General features: G+C 47.0%; 1 protein-coding gene across 14 annotated transcripts in view; it reads right to left on the bottom strand.

The window, feature by feature from the left end:
- NEDD4L (NEDD4 like E3 ubiquitin protein ligase) overlaps positions 1-19,734 on the bottom strand; it is a 438,826-nt gene that overhangs the window by 172,249 nt on the left and 246,843 nt on the right. For 6 of the 14 annotated variants that reach the window (XM_088476460.1, XM_088476463.1, XM_088476462.1 and 3 more), the window contains exon 1: positions 10,247-11,568. The exons of 4 other annotated variants lie outside the window; for them this stretch is intronic. In XM_088476460.1, the coding sequence (XP_088332586.1) occupies positions 10,247-11,407 (1,161 nt within the window). In that variant the 5' untranslated portion in view covers positions 11,408-11,568. Of the gene's footprint in view, positions 1-10,246; positions 11,569-19,734 lie in introns of those variants that run through there. 4 more of the 14 variants (XM_088476465.1, XM_088476466.1, XM_088476467.1 and 1 more) reach the window with 1 other exon arrangement.

Genomic DNA, 19,734 nt, shown 5'->3' with positions numbered 1-19,734 from the left:
AATGTATTTTCCATAACAGGAATCTGCTTGTTTTAATATGCAATTCAGTATTATAAGTCATTACCATACTGGCTATTCTCTTTTATACGGTTTAATTTTTGTAAATAACCATTTGTGTATCCACATGTACATGTTGGTTTTCATCTTTATATACTATGCCCTACTACAAGTAATATTTTAGTTTTTATTTGTATGGTTATTCATGTGTGCAGGTTACATTTTGAGCAATTGTGTCCGGCAAGCAATGCTAGACATAGCTACTTTTTATAGAGATACAACTGTATCTACATAATACAATACTGCTTGCACTTGAAGAAAAATAATTTTTGGAACCACACTTTGAACTAAGCATATTTATTGTTATATTTACAATCTCTTTGTATTACTATATACCATTAAGTTGGTACTATCAGATAGAATATCCATACTCAGCCATCTTTTTTCTATTCATTTCCCTATCTATAATTGTCTTTTTAAAGACTGAGCAATAAACATCTACTTGCTTCAAAACACTTATTTCCTGGGACCAACAGAACAGCGCTAAAGATTGAGGACCTGATTCAGAGCCTCCAGGCCACTCGCATAGCTGAGGGTGTCCACTCACAGCTACAGCGAGCGGCCATGATGATGGTCACGATGGTCAAGACCATCGCGACCATCGGGCTTGCGACGAGACCCTTGTGGTAGGGTCTCGTTGGCGTAAGCCCCAGAGAGCTTTCGGCTCTAACAGAGGCGGAAGCTCTCCCACTGACATCACTTGTGATGTCAGTGGGGCCGGCCCCAGACGGTAGGCGTTCCCATGGGAACGCCTCCGTCTGAGCAGCCACGCCCCCGGCCCGCCCAGCAAAGGGGGCGTGCTGTCTCTCAATATCGACAGCACGCCCCCTTTGGTACAAGACCCGAGCGACGGAGTGCCCTCGCTATCCGGGTCTCGCAAATGCACACGACGGAGCTGGCTCCGTCGTGTGCATGCGCACTGGGCCACCATCGACCCGCTTGTGAGTGCATAGCGCTCACGAGCGGGTCTGAATCAGGCCCTGAGTCAGGTGTCTCGAAGCTTAAGCCCTCTGCTTAGCTACCCTTCAGAGACAGGTCCATGGTGAGGTCCAGGAAGTGTTGCAGTAGCATGCCCACACAGCCAGAAGTAAGCGGTTTCTGGTGCTTACATAGGAGCCTAGAAGTGGTTTCAGGCACGTGTAGGAGCCGTTGTAGAAGCAAGCAGTTCCAAGTACCGGTGAAGGATCTTGGTGGTGGCAGCATGCCCACTGCGAAATTGGTTGAGTCAGTAATAGGCAGTTACTGGTGGCAATATTCCAAGTTCCAGTGGGATCAGAAATAACTTGTGATCGCCTGGCGAGGCGATGTCATCTGGTCACACGTACCCACTCTTTATCTCCTCTCTGGGACTTTCACACAATCGCGTAATTTTAGCCCCACCTCCTCCTCACACGATCGCATAATTTTAGCCCCGCCCCCTCCATATGGACCACGATTCCCAGTGGTATCTCATCATCTGGCCTGCTACCAGGCAGTGGGTGGGATGGGGAAGATCTGACTGCTATTCTGGGGGTGTGGAGTAAGTGGGCAAGTATGGTTCACGATCATGCTTGGCTATACTGAGAAAATGTGTGAGTGCTTAAAACATGAGTTCACACATTTTCAGTGACCCTACAATAAAACATACTTATCTATCAGCCACGGAAGGCCCCTTGTAGTGTTGTGGCATGGCAGATATATCTTCCACCTTTTTAAATACTTTATGGGCCTAAGATCGAGAAGTGCAGGGGGGATGGTGTAACGGTATGAATCACTGTAGCCCTACATTGCCCAATTCAGTGATTCATTGCATCGGGGGGTTCAATTCACTATAAAACATGTCAAATGCCTCACTGCCCACTTCATTATTGAGTCCCAAATATTCCAGAAGAGTTGGCAAGTATGCATTTTAATTTATTTACTGTAACAGATCAGGACAACTGCTAAGGACCTGATCACACATACGACCGATGTTTGCTTTCTGCGCATGCATCGCAGTGTGTGCGCGCAAGCGGCTCGCCACGAACGGGAAAGCGATTGCAGAGATCACGCAGATTCATTGTAAAGTGATTGACAGGAAGTGCTGTTTGTGGTTGGTTACGAGGAGTGGTCGGCCGAACGCAGGGGTGCCAGTGCGTTTGAACGCCATTACAGGGGCATTCATAAATTAGCCACTGCGATGCCATACGTAGCTGGAGTGTTCACTGCATACAGGAAAGAGCAATTTATAAGTGAGGTCTGACCTGCCATAATTGTGCAAGTGGCTCCGTTGTACTTCGATGTTACCGATGTTTTGGCTGGATTGCAAGGTATGACGTAGGTGCGAGAGGGGAAGTGGGCGTCTGCATGTTGTCCGTGCAAGTGCTTTGCAATTTCAAAACATTAGCATACTTTTGCAGCAGACTTGCGTACGCAATTGCAACTGCGATCACATTAGTGATCCTTGCTGAATCAGGCCCTAAGATAACATCTCCCCATCCCTTATCTAGGATGTTACCGATGTTTTGGCTGGATTGCAAGGTATGACGTAGGTGCGAGAGGGGAAGTGGGCGTCTGCATGTTGTCCGTGCAAGTGCTTTGCAATTTCAAAACATTAGCATACTTTTGCAGCAGACTTGCGTACGCAATTGCAACTGCGATCACATTAGTGATCCTTGCTGAATCAGGCCCTAAGATAACATCTCCCCATCCCTTATCTAGGACCACGGTACTCTGAATCAGTCCATGGGGATGGAGGTTCACAGCAGTTTCTATTAATATTGGGATGGCATTGGCATTTTTCTAAATGGGTAAATGTAGGAGTTGGAGGTTAGTGGCGAGGACGCAACATTCTTCAAATAAACAAAACAAATGTATTCACCATGCAGCACAAAGAATAAGCGTGGTAGAACAGCTATTTTACTGCCCACACTTTCTGCGCACTTATATACTGGAATCTCTCTTATTTTGATATGCCTGGTATTTTAAAACACATTTTATCATCACATTAGGTTTATTTGTAATCATAGTTTGCCCAGCACAAGTAGAGGCCCTGCGCACGCACAGCAGCCGCACTGCGCGTGCGCAAGGCCCGGAGCGAGAGAGAAATTCTCTTGCTCCGGGGCTTACTACAAAAGGGCCAGCTGTCGATGGTGATCAACAGCTCACACCGTTTTGTAGGCGGGGGATGGCTTGCCAAACGGAGGCGTTCCCGACGGAACGCCTGCCATTTGGGGGTGGCCCCGCGACATCACCTGTGATTTTAGTGGTGAGCTTCTGTCACCCACAGGCCAGGAGGCCGGCTCAGAAAATACATGCGGCCGCCCTCATTCAGAGCGAGCGCTCGCATTTTGCGAGTGCCTCTGAATGAGGTCCTGAGTCCTAAAGTGTCAGACACAGCAGAGTAACACAAGTGACCCTATTACAATGGCGGAAGAGATCGCGTTTGTCATGACTCAAACAATGCGAGCAGGAAGATACAGACTACACACAGAGCTGGACACCGTAACAGGGAAACAATAAATAAATGTACATACATAACATAAAGAACAAATGAAAACAAAAACTTATAAAAAATGTTTTTCAAAAGGAAGAGAGAAAGGAAGGGTATGAAATAACTAAATTTTTGGGGCCTATTTATCATTAAATATTTGCGTGATATTTCCCGAAACCATTTTCACGGGATATCCAGAAATGTTAAGTATCCCCCCAGATGTGCTATGGAGGGATTGCAGCATATATCTCCAAAATCTGCCGTGGTCTCTCAATTTTCATCCGCAAATATAGCCCCATAGGTAACACTATCTACATATGGCGTTACACTATAGTAGCCATTGGGCTTCTAAATTGCTTTCTTTTTCTGAGAGGGAGCCGGAATAAGCCTGTGCATTTCCATTGGCTGCCGGGGATCTGAACTGGGAAGCAGTGTGATAGCATAGTGCTATCACACTGCTTTCAGCTTGTTGCCTGGATGGGCTCTTATTTGAGCCTGTCTCCTGGTATGAGGAATTAAACCCCCTGTCCACTGCTGCTAAAACCCAGGTTATTGCTGTGTCCACCCGAGTCGCGGCTCAGTGGAAAAGGCTCCTAGGGAAAAATCCCGAGTTGACCTACACAGCATTTCTTCCTGGGTCTCGAGCAGGGATTTAATCGGGTAAGACCCAGCTGGGTAAGACTCAGTGGAAACGGGTATCCCAGGTCATTCGGCCCGGGGCCCGTTCACAGCATAGGGAGAGCCAGATTTCCTAGAGCTTGGAGGTGATGCAATCTTCAAGCTCCGGCAGAGGTAAGCCCCGGCAATATCCCGGGTCCAGCCAGTGGCGCAAATGGGGTTCAAGCCGTCCTGTTCAAATGTGATTGCAACATTCGGACAGGACAGGGTAGAAATAGGAGGAGTGGTTCAATGTGGTGAGTAGAGGATTTGGTCAGGGCATTTATGGGTCACTGTGCGTGCACAGATGATGGTGCAGGAAGGGAAACAGGAGGCTATGTTAGGTAAATGAAAAAGGGTGTGATCAGAGAGCAGGAGGACAGAGTTTGGGAAGCTGAATTGGTACAGATAAAGGTGAAATCAAAGTCCAGTGTCCATCACGATTGGTGGGAGATGATGTCCACTGGGTGAAATCTTAAATCCCATAAAAATGATGTGCTAAGCACAGGGCCGTAGCTAGGGTAGTGCGGCCGGTGCCATCGCACAGGGCACCACAGGTCAGGGGGCGCTGTTTGGGCCTGTCAAATTTCTGTTTATTATCATTCTTGCTTGTAGCTTCCTCTTATTTCATCCCCAGCATCTCCTGGCCTCTCCTATCTCTTCCTTGGCCTCTCTTATATCTAGGCCATGGCTCTTTTTTGGGTTCATTATGTCCTTTTGAAAAATGAGGAGGGCGCCAATGCTCTTTCTGGCACAGGGCACCAAAAAGTCTAGTTACGGCTCTGGCTAAGCACCAGAAAGTCCCCCACACATTCTGCATTATCTAGGCCAGTTATATGGCTTCATTTGGGTTATCTCTCCATTTTTGCTTCAATTCGATTACAGATGCTGACAACTGGTTATAAAACAGAGATTACATATATGCGACATTGGGAGAGAGACACTACAAGACATAATGGATTGCTCTCATTTAAAGTGTAGTTTTACCTATATCATCCAAAAACATTAAAGGGATGTAGGTCAATACAAATGTTTTTTTAACTCTGAACATTCACCAGAGTGCCAAGGCTAAAGATAGAAAACACTAGATGTTATCATAACCATTTCATTCTAGTGGTTCTTTTCCCTTACATTATCATGCTTTGTGATCATGGAGCTGAACGTATGCCTGTTTGCGCAGTGTATCCTGCTCTAAAGTACACAGCCCATATTCAGAAAACGAATGCAAAAAAAACCAAACGCTATCTGATCACATCCACGACTACAACCGAAGAGGCGGAACTGGGGTGGGAAGAGACAGTCTCGCATAAGGAAAATAAAACACAAGTGTACCTTACAGACCCTCAGATGCGCCTGGTGGGATGCATATCGTTTGCACAAGCAACTACATACTGATGAAAAGAACTTGTCAGAATATAGCCATACATGTTGCCGATGTAAAGGGAAAAGCATCTCATGTATATTTTATGCACAAAAGTAATTTATTCCCATTTTACATCCGTATCTAGCATTCCCGTTAGGCTGTTTTAGTGGGGTACCACGCCCTACCTAATATATAAAGGGCAGAATGTGCCCTGCCCCTCTTGGTGGCACCCCGCTAAAACAGCCTGAGTGTCCCGCGGGTGGGGAAAATAGCGGTGCAGCATTCGCCCGGCATCTATTCACTGAGACAGGAGTGCTTGGGGGCAGCCCAGAATGTCCATAAGTGCCAGGCACGCCCCAGAGTGAAAGACGCCCTCATTTCTCGTGGCCACATTCCCTTTTCAGATGCGCACGCACCTTCGGCGTGTGCAGAAATGCCCTTTTCTAGGTGCCGGACCTAGAATGAATACTGCAAATCTGCATTGGGGATGTGCTGCCGAGCATTGCCGCAATGCTCAACTGCGCACTTATCGGCCATATATGGTAAACATCACAAGTTTTCCTGAGCACCTCTATGGGATGCCAGGGAAAGCTTGTGATGTGTCATTCCGAAACGGCATATCGCACCCATCGTGCTGATTTGAATTCCTTTTTTGTACTTAATTGAGCAGAAAGCAATGGGTATAAAGTGAATGACAAAACTGCATATTAGATTTTAAAGACCTGATGTTCTGTTAAAATATGAAAGCGTCTCATATTGTACAAAATGCACTTTCATTTCGGACCAATCTTTTACTGGGATCAGTATGATTTGCCGCCAGACTTTCAAATCCCGATGCCGGAAGACCGGAAGTGAAGATTGTAACAAGGTAAGTAAATTAACTATTACTAACCCTCTCCCCTCTAACCCTCCTTTAGGTGTGCCTAACCCTAACCTCCCCCCTGTAAGTGCCTAAACCTAACCCCCCCCCTCCCCGCAGCCTAAAACTAACCCTCCCGGGGGGTGCCTAACCCTAACCCTCCCTGGGGGGTTCTTAACCCTAAGTCCCCCAGCAGCAGCCCCTAACCTTACCTTCCCTCCCGTGGTTGTCCGCGCCCGCCGCCCGGCTTACCTTCGTTTGGGATGCCGGGTGGTCAAGCTTCCGGCGTAGGGATAATGATGGGCGTCGGGATTTCGTCGCATATCATTAGACCCCTGTCGGGATTTGGCAGTCGGGAAGCCGGTGGTCGGCATTTCGAGCGTCGGCTTCCTAATTACATCCCCTTTTACTTGGTCCCTATAATCCTTCTAAAACCAGAAGGCACAGCCACGGTAGACTACAGTATACAGTGCTGAGTGTATGGTCTATCTCACAGCATGCGGACATATAATGCTCCCAGCTGCATTATGCTGTGCACTGGATGATCCAGCAGTTTACTGGGATTCATACTACACAGGACACCTATTTAGAGGAAGAAAAATTTATTACAGCATTATTTTCTTTATCACCTCCCCATCTCTTGCCTATATAAGTGGTTTCTGAAGTAGCTGCCAGCCACACCACGAATAAACACTTGTTATAGGCAAAGAGACTTCTGTAGTTTATACTGCAGCACTTGGGAAGGGGGAAGGGGAGCACAACATTTTACAGGACTCCCAAAAGCCATATCCAAAGAATACTAGTCAAGAGACTTTGCTTTCCCCAGACTGGATGACATACCCCAAGGGTAGGCAACGTGCAGTACTCCAACTGCTGTGGAACTAGACATCCCAGCAAACATTGCCAGGGTTTTGCAATTAGGACATGCTAAAACTGTGGCAGAGCATGCTGGGATATGTAGTTTCACAGCAGCTGGCGTGCTGGATGTTGCCTACCCTTAAATAGCCTAGTTTATACTGTATGACTACAGAGTGAAACATATTTGTACTACTTACCTACAACTGCATTGTTTTATATACACATTGCCATTGACAGCATAAACACTCAGGGCTTCAGCGAGTGTGTGTGGTTCTGTCCCCCAGGGCGCAGGACCCTGGGGGCGGCACCCATCAGGGTGCCTGGAACTGCACACTGCTCCTGGCCCCCCAGAAAGGCAGGCAAGACTCCCGGCGGCTTCCAACCCCTCCACGGCTATAAGAGAATCGCATCATTTTGGCCCCGCCCCCTGCTTCACATTGCCGGTTATCTTGGCATTGTGCAGCGGGGACGGGGCCAAAGTGATGCAATTGCATGGCCATGCCCCTGCTTCGCACACAAATGCCGGCCCCCTGCTATGCCGATCTGGCTGCTCCATCCCAGAAGGGGCAGCCAGAACGACGGCAACCCTGACCCACCCCCTGGCGTGCCGTAATGTGTTTGGGAGGTGGGAAGAGCACTGGGAGGCAGTGAGGCCTGTTCTGGCACTGCAACACACTAGATAAAGGTACATTGCTTAATGGGCTCCATCCTCTAGTACAGGCCTGGCCAACCTGTGGCTCTCCAGCTGTTGTGAAACTACATGTCCCAGCATGCCTAGCAACTGTTTTACCATTCCCTAATAACAAAACTGTAGCAGAGCATGCTGGGACTTGTAGTTTTACAACATCTGGAGAGCCACAGGTTGGCCAGGCCTGCTCTAGTGATAACCCTTTTATGTATTGCGAAAAATAAGACAAATACCCAATTTTGCCAGCTGTAGGACTTTTCACCCTTAGGTTGACCCAGTAATTCACTAACTTTGGTCATAGAGATGCTGTTATATTTTGTTTAGGACCAAGGATGCTTATATACAAATGAGTTAATCCAACACACGTTATATGTACATAATTCTAATTAAAAGACAAGCAGGTGGAATTTCATCCAAAATAATGCAAACAGTCATTAGGTGTAGAAAATCATGATTAAAAAATATTTTAAATGTGAAATTATTTTGTACATTGCCCTGCCTTCCGAAGCCCAACTAGTATTAAAGAGAAACTAATCATTTATTAAAACCAAACTTACTAATGGGCACATACACCAATTGCGCAATTCCTGATCACCGATTTGCCGATGATCAGCAAAATCCAAAATGTTAGAAACATCGTTGATTCCGATCATTTTTGTGTCGGAATCAGCAAATCTTTGATGTTTCAACTTGGGGCCCCTTAAAGCAATAAGGCCCGTATTCAATTAGAGGCGAAAAGCCGCGATCGGCAAAAAAAATTCCCTGATGCAATGTTTTCGCGTCTTTCCAAAGTATCGCCCTAGTCAATTCCAGGACGTTTTCACATGTGTGAAAACTCCATATAGGCAAAAACAGGTGAAAAAGTTTCTCCACCCAAAGGCAGGAGAAAAGATGGGCAAAATCCCTATTTTGGCCTAAAAATACGGGGACTTGGTTCAGAACCCTTTGCCCCCCTAATGACGAATTAGGCAATAAAGAAATCTCAACACCCCTAAAAACACGTTATTTTTGGGGTAAAAATGTAAAAGGTGTTTGAAAATGGGTTTTAAAGTATTGGGGCAGGTATTTTGGGGGGCTATATAAATAGGTCAGGTGTTTTTAGGGTTGCAGGTGGCTACAGCAGGTGTATTTTTCAATTATTTCTCTAATACACTTTAGAGACATATAAATATACTAGTACCCATTTTATTGTACCCCAAATTAACTATCGCAATTATTTTTCTCCAAAAAAAAATGCTTTCTATAATTTTTACATACTTTTGCAAATATGCATATAACAGCCCTTTGACTCAATTTAAAAACCCCAAATACTTTTATTAGGGCTATTAATACACCTCTATATTGATTTCCAGGGTCAGTTAAGTTTTTGATGGGGTACAGACTGATTTCCCCAAAATAAGCTGTAGTTTTCGCTAGTTGCTGCATTCGCACTTTTGTATTTTTGCCTCTTTTGGAATGGAATAGGGCGAAAAGTGGGAACGCGCAATGTGAAAGTACGCGAAAACATAGCGACCAAACAGGCGAAAAGAATGCAGCGGCGAGGACATTTCGCTGGCTGCAATTTTTCGCCTCTTATTGATTCGTTCAGACGTTCAGAGTATGCAGATCAATCAACCCCGAACATGGCAACCTGACGGTGGTAGTCAGGTTGAGCGTCATGTTCGGGCGTTGATTGATGCTAAAATCGACCAGCAGGCGCATCGCTGGTCGTTTTTAACATTTTACTACCTGGTTTGCAGGTGAAAACCAAGCGATTGAGCGAGAACGACGATCGTTATTGCTCAATCACTAGGTTTAATCGCCTAGTGGATGGGCAGCAATAGTCTCAATTTTGAAGTTAACTGGTCAAAAGTAGTTTGGTAATTTTATAGAAAAGACAATGAGGACACAAGGATTAGTGCAGCAGAAAAACAGAAATGACACCCTGAGGGATGTTTATAAGTCATTTCCTCTTTGGTACTTTAATAATGGAAATTTACTGCACAACAAGAAAAATGTTAAATTAACCTATTGTGCAAAGCAGTTTATTATATATAACTGCTGGTTGCTTTAATCTCAATATTGTTCCTTGTGGCTAAGAAGAAATTGATGGACTTAATGCTAATAAGAACTAATTAATGTACCATGTATATATGTCCATACGCTCGTGTAGTGACAATGTTTAATAATGACACTGCAAAAACTCAAAACGTCCCCCCTCCCAGGTTTATTTGGTGTTTACTGGATTGCACTAGAAAATAATTAGGATGGGTGAAAAAGTAAATGTGATCACATTGGACTCTAGGTATAAATCACAAAATGCTTTTTACTTACCATGTCACTCCCGTGAGCTGATCCAGAATTTCCAGCGGTATTTTGCACTTGGTCGCTATTTTGCTCTTCACTTCCACGGGTTACGCGAATCCTAAAATGTGGTTGCCTGACATTTCGCTCTTGTCGAATTTTAAAGGAGCACCCTTGTCCCTGCAAGGGTCGGTCCGTGGAATAATTCTGACAATTCTCCGTAAAGTCGTTACTGCAAGACCTGCCTTCCGTACTCAATCCATTCTCTACGGGGCTGATGGTCTCCGACCGCGGCTGCAGCGGGTAGGACGTACTCCGTTCAAGTCTAATGCGGGGATATCGAACCAGTCGGTCCCCCTTTGTGCCTGTGAACCCAAAGTTATACTCTTCTCCCAGGTTACAGTTGGTAGTTTGAGATTGTTGAAGTTGAAATACAAAACACCTTTTTCCGGGACTACCTGAGGTGTCTGGGAGATGCTGTAGGGACCAGCGTCTTGGCTCTGCGCTAGAGCCATTTTGCCCTTCGTAGCATGGTGGCATCAACCTCACCTGTCGGATGTCAGGACTGAGAGTCTGTCTGTTAATCCTCACGCCACCAACGCTCTTGCTACAGGTAGGTACACTGTCCTCTTCCTCCCCATCTGTTGTATAGTTATTATTCCCATTTTGTTCTGTAAAACCACATCCAGAGAGTCTGGGGAGAAAAGTGGTTGCCCCGTTAACTCGTTGCCTTCTAGATTCGTGCAGCTGCGGAGGAGAATTACCCGGCGTATCTTGTGGACTGCTTACAGTGGAGGAATTTTTCCTCACAGCCGAGATGTAATTCTCATCAAAGTCGGCAAATCCACAAGGAAGCACCTCTTCCGAAAACTCCGCACCCTCGCACTCATCGACACAGTCGTTGGCACCTTTGCGCTGGAGGGAGATCTGCATGGAGGAACTTCTTGTCGGGCGCACGTCAATGTTCTGCAGCAGATGAGGAATAAACATGGAAGTGCTTCTCTTCAGGGCACCTTCCTCCTGGAGCTCATGGTCGGCATAGTGTCTGGAGAACAAGTGGGAGCCGTTCCTGCGCGGCAGTGTGTGGAATGCCATGAAGAAGTCATCTTCTCTCTCCTGTTCTAGGACGTCCGACTCGGGGGCCGTGTTGCTTCGCCCTGAGCCAAAATGAAACCGTAGCCTGTGGGCCATGGTTTAACAACGGGCAGGAAAATAAGAAAGAGAACGATGTCGCAGGATCTGCCAGGAGTTAAAAATCATAAACATAAACTGCAAGAAAAACTGTCCCATCTGCCAAACTGTTAGCTCTGCTGCACTGATAGCGACAGATAGCAGAAATAGCCTAAGTGGCGAACGGAATTCCAGGCATGATTGGATAAGAGCAGCCAGTGCTTCTGCACACTGTGACATAGGGTAGGGTGGCTGGAGTCATGTGACTCAGTCCACCCCCCCACCCCGCACCCCCTTCAAAGAGTTTTCATTTAGTTTTTTTTTTTCCCCCTTGTGTGTCCAACAGCAAGAGCCTGAAACAGCACCTTCCCAGCTGCTGCTTTTCCATCAGAGACCAGCAGCATCAGTGAGGGAGCTTTCACAGTTGACTAAGGCAGCAAATACATTCGTAGCGGCTGTAAATCTAAACCACATCGTTGGGCACTTTTCTCTTGGCAGGAAAAAGGGAAAGTGGAAAAAAAAAGAATTGAGAAAACACAGGCGCACTTTATAGTAACAATAAACTCTGCGAATTACCATCTGCAGCAATCCCAAAAACCCTTTCCCTATATGATCAAGAGCTTGGTTCCTCAGCAGATAAACCTGACGTGAATAAAACAAAAAACACAGTAGGGAAGGATCTGTTTTTCATCCCAGAAACAGGTTACACTGCTCGGAGGGCGATACCTCAGCATATATGTGTGTGTATATATGTATGTGTATAATTATAAGGGAACGACAGTGAAGGCTGAAATGAAAAAAAACAACGAAATATTCCATAGAGAATTCAGGAGGGGGCTACACCTCAAAAGCTATTGGAGGTACCGAGCTGAAATTTGGCATGGACGGGTAGAACTGTCGCTTGGTGCTGCATGCCAAATTTCAGGGCAAAAACATAAAAGAAGGATTTGGGAGTAATCCAAAGTTCCAACTATCAGTTTTTTCGGACACTCTCAATTAGGACCACTTTTCTACTTTTCTCTATGGGGGATTTTTGGGAAGGCATAAATCAGGGAACATGGCGAATTTAGACTTGGGGTTTGTTAAATTAGGTAGCTATTGTTCCAGGGTAGGGCCTTTTGGGGTTTAGGTAATTGAGAAATTTAGTTTTTAAACTATTACCTCACAATTGCGCCATTATAGAGAAAGGAAGCTTCAATTCACTGTGCAGCCTCAGTAGGTGCCTTCAGCAGGTGTACTCACTGTGGCTTCACCTGGGTGCTCCAAGCTAGCTGCATTTTGCGGGCATCAGCGGTGGGGCGACGCGGCAATGGCAGCAGGTGGAACCACTGGCAGGGACCCGGCAGAGGTGGAGTGGGCGTCAGAAGGTCGAGCAGTGGCGGCATCGATGTGGGCTACAGTGGCTGCGGTGCAGTCTGCAGGAAACCGGTGGCGGTGGCACCCGGCGCCTTTGCAGGTGTTGTCGGCGGGCCTGGATTCGAGAAGATCCAGTCCCTACCAGCAATTCTGCCAAGTTCGGCAGCGGAGCCCTTTAAAAAAATGTTGAGCACCATTTTTGAAATTCAAATATGGCCAGCGTGAGCCAATCATGGCTCGTGACTTCAATGCCCCTCCCCCTCGGCTGGCTTATATAAGCCAGCGCGAAAAGGCGGCATGGCAGTCCGGCGGAGAGGGAGCAATGAAAAGCTCCTGAAGAAAGAAGACGCCGGAAGTCCTAGTGGGCAGCGGCCATGCAAAAGAGCTTACACAGGATTCTGCACCCTAGGTGAAGAGGACACCAGAAGCCCTAGGGAGGTGGCAGCCACGCAAAAGAGCTAATTGGCTGTCAACCCCTAGATGAAGACGCCAAAGCCCTGGTGGGTTGGAGCCTGTCAGGCGAAGACATCAAAGTCCTGGGTTAGCAGCAGCTGCGCAAAAGAGCTTATAGTCCGCCGCTCCCCAGGTGAAGACGACAAAGCCCTGGTGGGTTGGCGCCCGCCAGGCGAAGACGCCGAAGCCCTGGTGGGTTGGCTCCCACCAGGCGAAGATGCTGAAGCCCTGGGGTGGCGGTGGCCACGCAAAAGAGCTTAAAGGCAGCCGCTCCCCCAGGTGAAGGTGCTGACTAAATTATTTTAAAAAAATTTGCTGCAGTCTACTTTAATATTTCTTTTACAGGTGTACTACTGGTACCAGTGGGCCCTAATTGCCCTGCTTGCAGGTACTTGTGGTTCTCCTAGTAGCAGCATGCGGGGGAGCCTTGCTGGGACCTATAGTTTACCCACAAAAGACAATATTCTTACAAATGTACCACATTACACAATCAAACCGGCACCCACCGCCCAGGGGTGCTGGGGATAGCCCCAGGCTATCAGTCTAGGGCTGGGGTACACTGGAGAGGGGGACCCCTTTATTGGGGAGGTCCTCTGCTCTCCAGGGATCCCCGGCCTGTGCTGACTAGCGGTCAGGGTTGATGCTTCGGCTGGGGGCCCCGGGGGAAAGGGATCCACTGGCTGTGGCATTAGCCCCCCGCTAGAAAAAGTCAGGCTCTGGCGAATACAGGGGGGATCTTACAAATTTTTTCCCCTATTTCCAGAACCAGGGCTGGCTCAAAGCCCAGAGCTGGTTGCACTGAATACGGGGGGACCCCTACGTAATTTGTCCCCCGTATTTTGGCAACCAGCACTGGTTCTGATTAGCCCAGTTCTGGTTGTGTTAAATGCAGGGGACACCTATGTCATTTGTCCCCTGTATTTTCACAACCAGGACCGGCAATGAATAGCCCAGGGTTGGTGTTATGTAGGGGGAAGGGGCCATTTTACACAATCAACCTAGCACCCACCGCCCAGGGGTGCTGGGGATAGCCTCGGGCTATCAGCCTAGGCCTAAGGTGCCCTGGGGGGGTCCTTTGCTCCACAGGGATTCCTGGCCTGAGCTGACTAGTGGTCAGGGATGATGCTTCGGCTGGGGGACCCGGTGAAAGGGCTCCCTTGACTGTGGCATTATCCCCCCACACTAGAAAGAACTTGGTGCTGGCTATGGAAAATACAGGGGACCCCTATGCTTTTTGTCCCCTGTATTTTCAAAACCAGGATTGGCTCGGCTGAGCCCAGTGCTGGTTGTGCTAAATACAGGGGAACAATATGTCTTTTGTCCCCTGTATTTTGACAACCTGGACAGGCTCTAAAAAGCCTGATGCTGGTTGTGCTAAATGCAGGGAAACCCTACGCTTTTTGACCCCTGTATTTTCACTACCAGAACTGGCAGTGAAAAGCCTGGGCTGGTTGTGCTTTGGGTGGGAGGGCAATGTCCTTTTATTTTACACATATTCAATATTTAACATAGATGGAACTCACTGATACATCCATGCATCTGTGGCAAGGGGAGCAGGTTCTCTTACCTCATTAACTATTTTGCACTTTACTTTTTTTAAAAATCCTATTGTTTTTTTAACCTTTTTAAAAAATATATTTATTTTTCAATGAATTGGATGCTATTTATTATTGCTCTATAAAGTGTATTGGTCAACATGGGATGTAGTCAGGAAGCCGGCGGTTGAAATGCCGATGCCTATCATTAGCCCCATGCCGAAAGCTCACCACCCGGCATACCGAATGAAGGTAAGCAGGGCGTAGGGAGCTCATAGCCGTGGGGGGATGAGGGTTAGGTTAAGGAACTCCTGGGGGGATAGAGAGTTAGGTACCCCCCCAGGAGGGTTAGGCTAGGGAAAGGGGGGGTTAGTGTCAGGCACCACTGGGGGGGAGGTTAGGGTTATGCACCCCCCAGGAGGGTTAGCTTTAGGGTGCGGGGATGCTTTAGGGTGCGGTTAGGTATAGGCATCCCTGGGGGGAGATTAGGGTTAGGCACTAGGGGGAGGTTAAGGTTAGGCACCCCTAAGGGAGGGTTAGGTTTAGGGAGGGGGAGAGGGGAGGGTTAGGGTAAATACTCACCTCAGTCAGGATCTTCATCTGCTGGCCTTCCGCTGTCAGTATTTCATCTGCCGGGCTTAGGTCTGGCGGTAACACATACCGATTCCATCACCATGTACTTTAGCAACAACTATATGTGTTCTTGCATAGCACATTACACTTTTGTATATTAATTTGCAGATTAGGTGATTACCCGTTAGGTGTGAACTAGATATTGTTATTATTTTAGATTGCTGCCCAGATCGTTGTATATGTACCAATAAATTGTTACTATTTTTTATCCTATTGATGATATTAGAATCCTTGATTACTTATTTATTGTCAGCGCTTATTATGTACATATGCTCATGGTTCATGCATTATTCAGGTATTGTTTTTCATGATTGCCATATCCACTATTGCACTTTATTATACACCTAGAGGATTAGTATATTCTATTACACATAGAAAACACCCCAGTCGCTGGGGTTGAGTCTCCCATATCCAAATAGCCAGAAATAGGGAATATTCCGAAATACTAATTTTTTTGGCATGAGTGAGATAATGAAACCTTTGATTTTTGATCGTTCAATGTACACAAACTTTATCTAAGGAACAAATTATTAAAAATATTGTATAAAATTACCTTTCAGTCTGTGTGTATAGGGTGTATATGAAACATAACTGAATTTCATGTATGTACACAAACTTTGTTTGAGCAAAAAAATTATTGAAAATATTGTATAAAATTACCTGCAGGCTGTGTGTATATAACACATAAATGCATTCTGTGTGTATATTTGAGTCCCATTCCCAAGATATTTCATTATGATATGCAAATATTCCAATACGGAATATTCCGTTATCATATATATATATTAGGGGTGTGCACCGGCCACTTTTCGTGTTTTGTGTTTTGGTTTTGGATCTGGATCTTTCTTCGTGTTTTGGATCTGGATTGGTTTTGCCAAAACCACCCTTCCGTGTTTTGGGTTCTGGGTTTTGTGTTTTGGATCTGTATTTTTTTTTTAAAAAGCATAAAAACAGCTAAAATCACAGAATTTGTTGGTTTCTCTGCTCCTATGCTATTATTAACCTCAATAACCTTAATTTCCACTCATTTCCAGTCTATTCTGAACACCTCACAATAGTGTTTTCATGTCCAAAAGGTTGCACCGAGGTAGCTGGATGACTATGCTAAGCGACACGAGTGGGCGGCACAAACACGTGACCCATCTAGGAGTGACACTGCAGTGGCAGACAGGATGGCAGTTAGAAAAACTAGGCCCCAAACTGTACATAATGCAAAGAAAAAAAAGAAGTGCAAGATGGAATTGTCCTTGGGCCCTCCCACCCACCCTTATGTTGTATAAACAGGACATGCACACTTTAACAAATCAATCATTTCAGCGCCAGGGTCTGCCACACAACTGTGGCTGAAATGATTGGTTCGTTTGGGCCCCCACAAAACAAGCTGGCAATTAATGTGTCCCTGCACAAACTGGCTCTACGGAGGCAAGATGTCATCCTCATCCTCCTCATCCACCGATTCCTCACCCTCTTCAGTGTGTACATCCTCATCCTCACAAAGTATTAACTCGTCCCCACTTGAATCCACCACCACAGGTCCCTCTGTACCTTCTGGAGGCTGGTCTCCCTGGAAGAGCTGATAATTCATTTTGATGAACATCATCTTCTCCACATTCTGTGGAAGCAACCTCCTACGCCTTTCGCTGACAAGGTTCCCGGCTGCACAAAACACTCTTTCGGAGTACACACTGGAGGGGGGGCAACTCAGGTAAAATAGAGCCAGCTTGTACAGGGGCCTCCAAATTGCCTCTTTTTCCTGCCAGTACAGGTATGGACTGTCTGACATGCCTACTTGGATGCTGTCACCGATGTAATCCTCCACCATTCTGTCAATGGTGACAGTATCATATGCAGTGACAGTAGACATGTCAGAAATTGTTGCCAGGTCCTTCAGTCCGGACCAGATGTCCAAACTTGGTCCTGCCTGCCCTGCATCACCGCCAGCGGGTTGCTTAGGATACCTAAGTTTTTTCCTGGCAGCCCCAGTTGCGGGAGAAAATGAAGAAGGAGCCGTTGACGTGTCACGTTCCGCTTCAGCTGACAGTGTGTTCACCAGCAGGTCTTTGCACCTCTGCAGGCTTGTGTCGGCCGGAAAGAGAGACACCACATAGGCTTTAAACCTAGGATCAAGCACGGTGGCCAAAATGTAGTGGTCTGATTTCAACAGATTGACCACCCTGGAATCCTGGCAAAGCGAATGAAGGGCTTCATCCACAAGTCCCACATGCCGAGCGGAATCGCTCCGTCTTAGCTCCTCCTTCACTTTCTCCAGCTGCTTCTGCAAAAGCCTGATGAGGGGAATGACCTGACTCAAGCTGGCTGTGTCTGAACTGACTTCACGTGTGGCAAGTTCGAAGGGCTGGAGAACCTTGCACAACACGGAAATCATTCTCCACTGCGCTTGAGTCAGGTGCATACCCCCTCCTTTGCCTATGTCATAGGTGGATGTATAGGCTTGTATGGCCTTTTGCTGCTCCTCCATCCTCTGAAGCATATAGAGGGTTGAGTTCCACCGCGTCACAACCTCTTGCTTCAGGTGATGGCGGGGCAGGTTCAAGAGTGTTTGCTGGCGCTCCAGTCTTCGGCACGCAGTCGCTGAATGGCGAAAGTGGCCAGAAATTTTTCGGGCCACCCAAAGCGTCTCCTGCACGCCCCTGTCGCTTTTCAGAAAATTCTGCACCACCAAGTTTATTGTGTGAGCAAAACATGGGACGTGCTGGAATTTGCCCAGATGTAATGCCCGCACAATATTGGTGGCGTTGTCAGATATCACAAATCCCCAGGAGAGTCTAAGTGGGGTAAGCCACTGGGCGATGATTTCCCTCAGTTTCTCTAAGAGGTTGTCGGCGGTGTGCCTCTTACTGAAACCGGTGATACACAGCGTAGCCTGCCTTGTAACGAGCTGGCGTTTCTGAGATGCTGCTACTGGTGACGCTGCTGCTGTTGCTGCGTAAGGTGATACATCTACCCAGTGGGCTGTCACAGTCATATAGTCCTTAGTCTGCCCTGTTCCACTTGTCCACATGTCCGTGGTTAAGTGGACATTGTGTACAACGGCATTTTTCAGGACACTGAGGACACTTTTTCTGACGTTTCTGTACAGTCTCGGTATCGCCTGCCTAGTGAAGTGGAATCTAGATGGGATTTGGAACCGGGGACACACTACCTCCATCAATTGTCTAAATCCCACTGCACTAATGGCGAATACCGGACGCACGTCTAACACCAACATAGCAGTCAAGGCCTCAGTTATACGTTTTGCTTCAGGATGACTGCTGTCGTACTTCATCCTCCTCGCTAAGGACTGTTGGAGGGTCAATTGTTTAGTAAAAGTAGTGGTGTTCCTACTTCCTCTCTGGGATGATGAACGACTCCCAGCAGCAGCAACAGCAGCAGCGGCAGCAGTAGGCGTAGCAATGCAGGATCCTCCAGAGGAATCCCGGATAGGAGAGTCAGTCATGCCAGTGACATGGCCTGCAGGACTACTTCCGATCCTGACTAAGGAGGAAATTGACGAGGAGGGAGTTGACGGTGTGGTTTGCAGGCGCTTGGATACAACAGGACAACGGGATTTAGGTGTCCCTGGACTGCTTACGGTCTTAGCCAAAGTTTCTGAACTTGACAGTAACTTTTTATGAACGCGCTGCAGGTGCCGTATAAGGGAGGATGTTCCTAGGTGGTTGACGTCCCTACCCCTACTTATTTCACCTTTACATATGGTACATATGGCAAGACAGTTGTTGTCCGGATTTGGATAGAAATATTGCCAGACCAAAGAGGTGGAATGTTTGGTCTTCTGCCCAGGCATGACCGTGATGGGCTTTTTCATCCCACGGACAACAACTGTCTCCCCCGGAGCCTGATTTAAACAAACCACATCACCATCAGAATCCTCCTCGCCAACTTCCTCCTCAGCGCCAGCTACACCAGTATCCTCATCCTGTTGTACTTCAACAGTGACATCTTCAATTTGCATATCAGCAAGTGGACTGTGGGTGCTCCTTTCAGCACTTGCAGGGGGCGTGCAAATGGTGGAAAGAGCCACCTCTTCCCGTCCAGTGCTGGGAAGGTCAGGCATCGCAACCACCACCACACTTGGACTCTCCTTGGGGATTTGTGATATCTTCTTAGAAAGCACAGTTCTTCGCTGTGCTTTTGCCAGCTTAACTCTTTTGATTTTTTTAGTGGGAGGAGGGCTTCCATCGTCATGTGAAGCTGAACCACTAGTCATGAACATACTAGGGATCGACCTTAGCCGTTCCTTGCCACTCCGTGTCGTAAATGGCATATTGGCAAGTTTACGTTTCTCTTCAGCTGATTTAAATGTCTTTTTCAAGGTCATTTTCCTGAACTTTGCCATTTGGGATTGTATGT

This window comes from Taudactylus pleione, unplaced genomic scaffold (assembly GCF_031769625.1).
Source record: "Taudactylus pleione unplaced genomic scaffold, aTauple2 ptg000189l, whole genome shotgun sequence".
NCBI lineage: Eukaryota > Metazoa > Chordata > Amphibia > Anura > Myobatrachidae > Taudactylus > Taudactylus pleione.
This window is presented reverse-complemented; position numbering and strand designations above follow the sequence as displayed.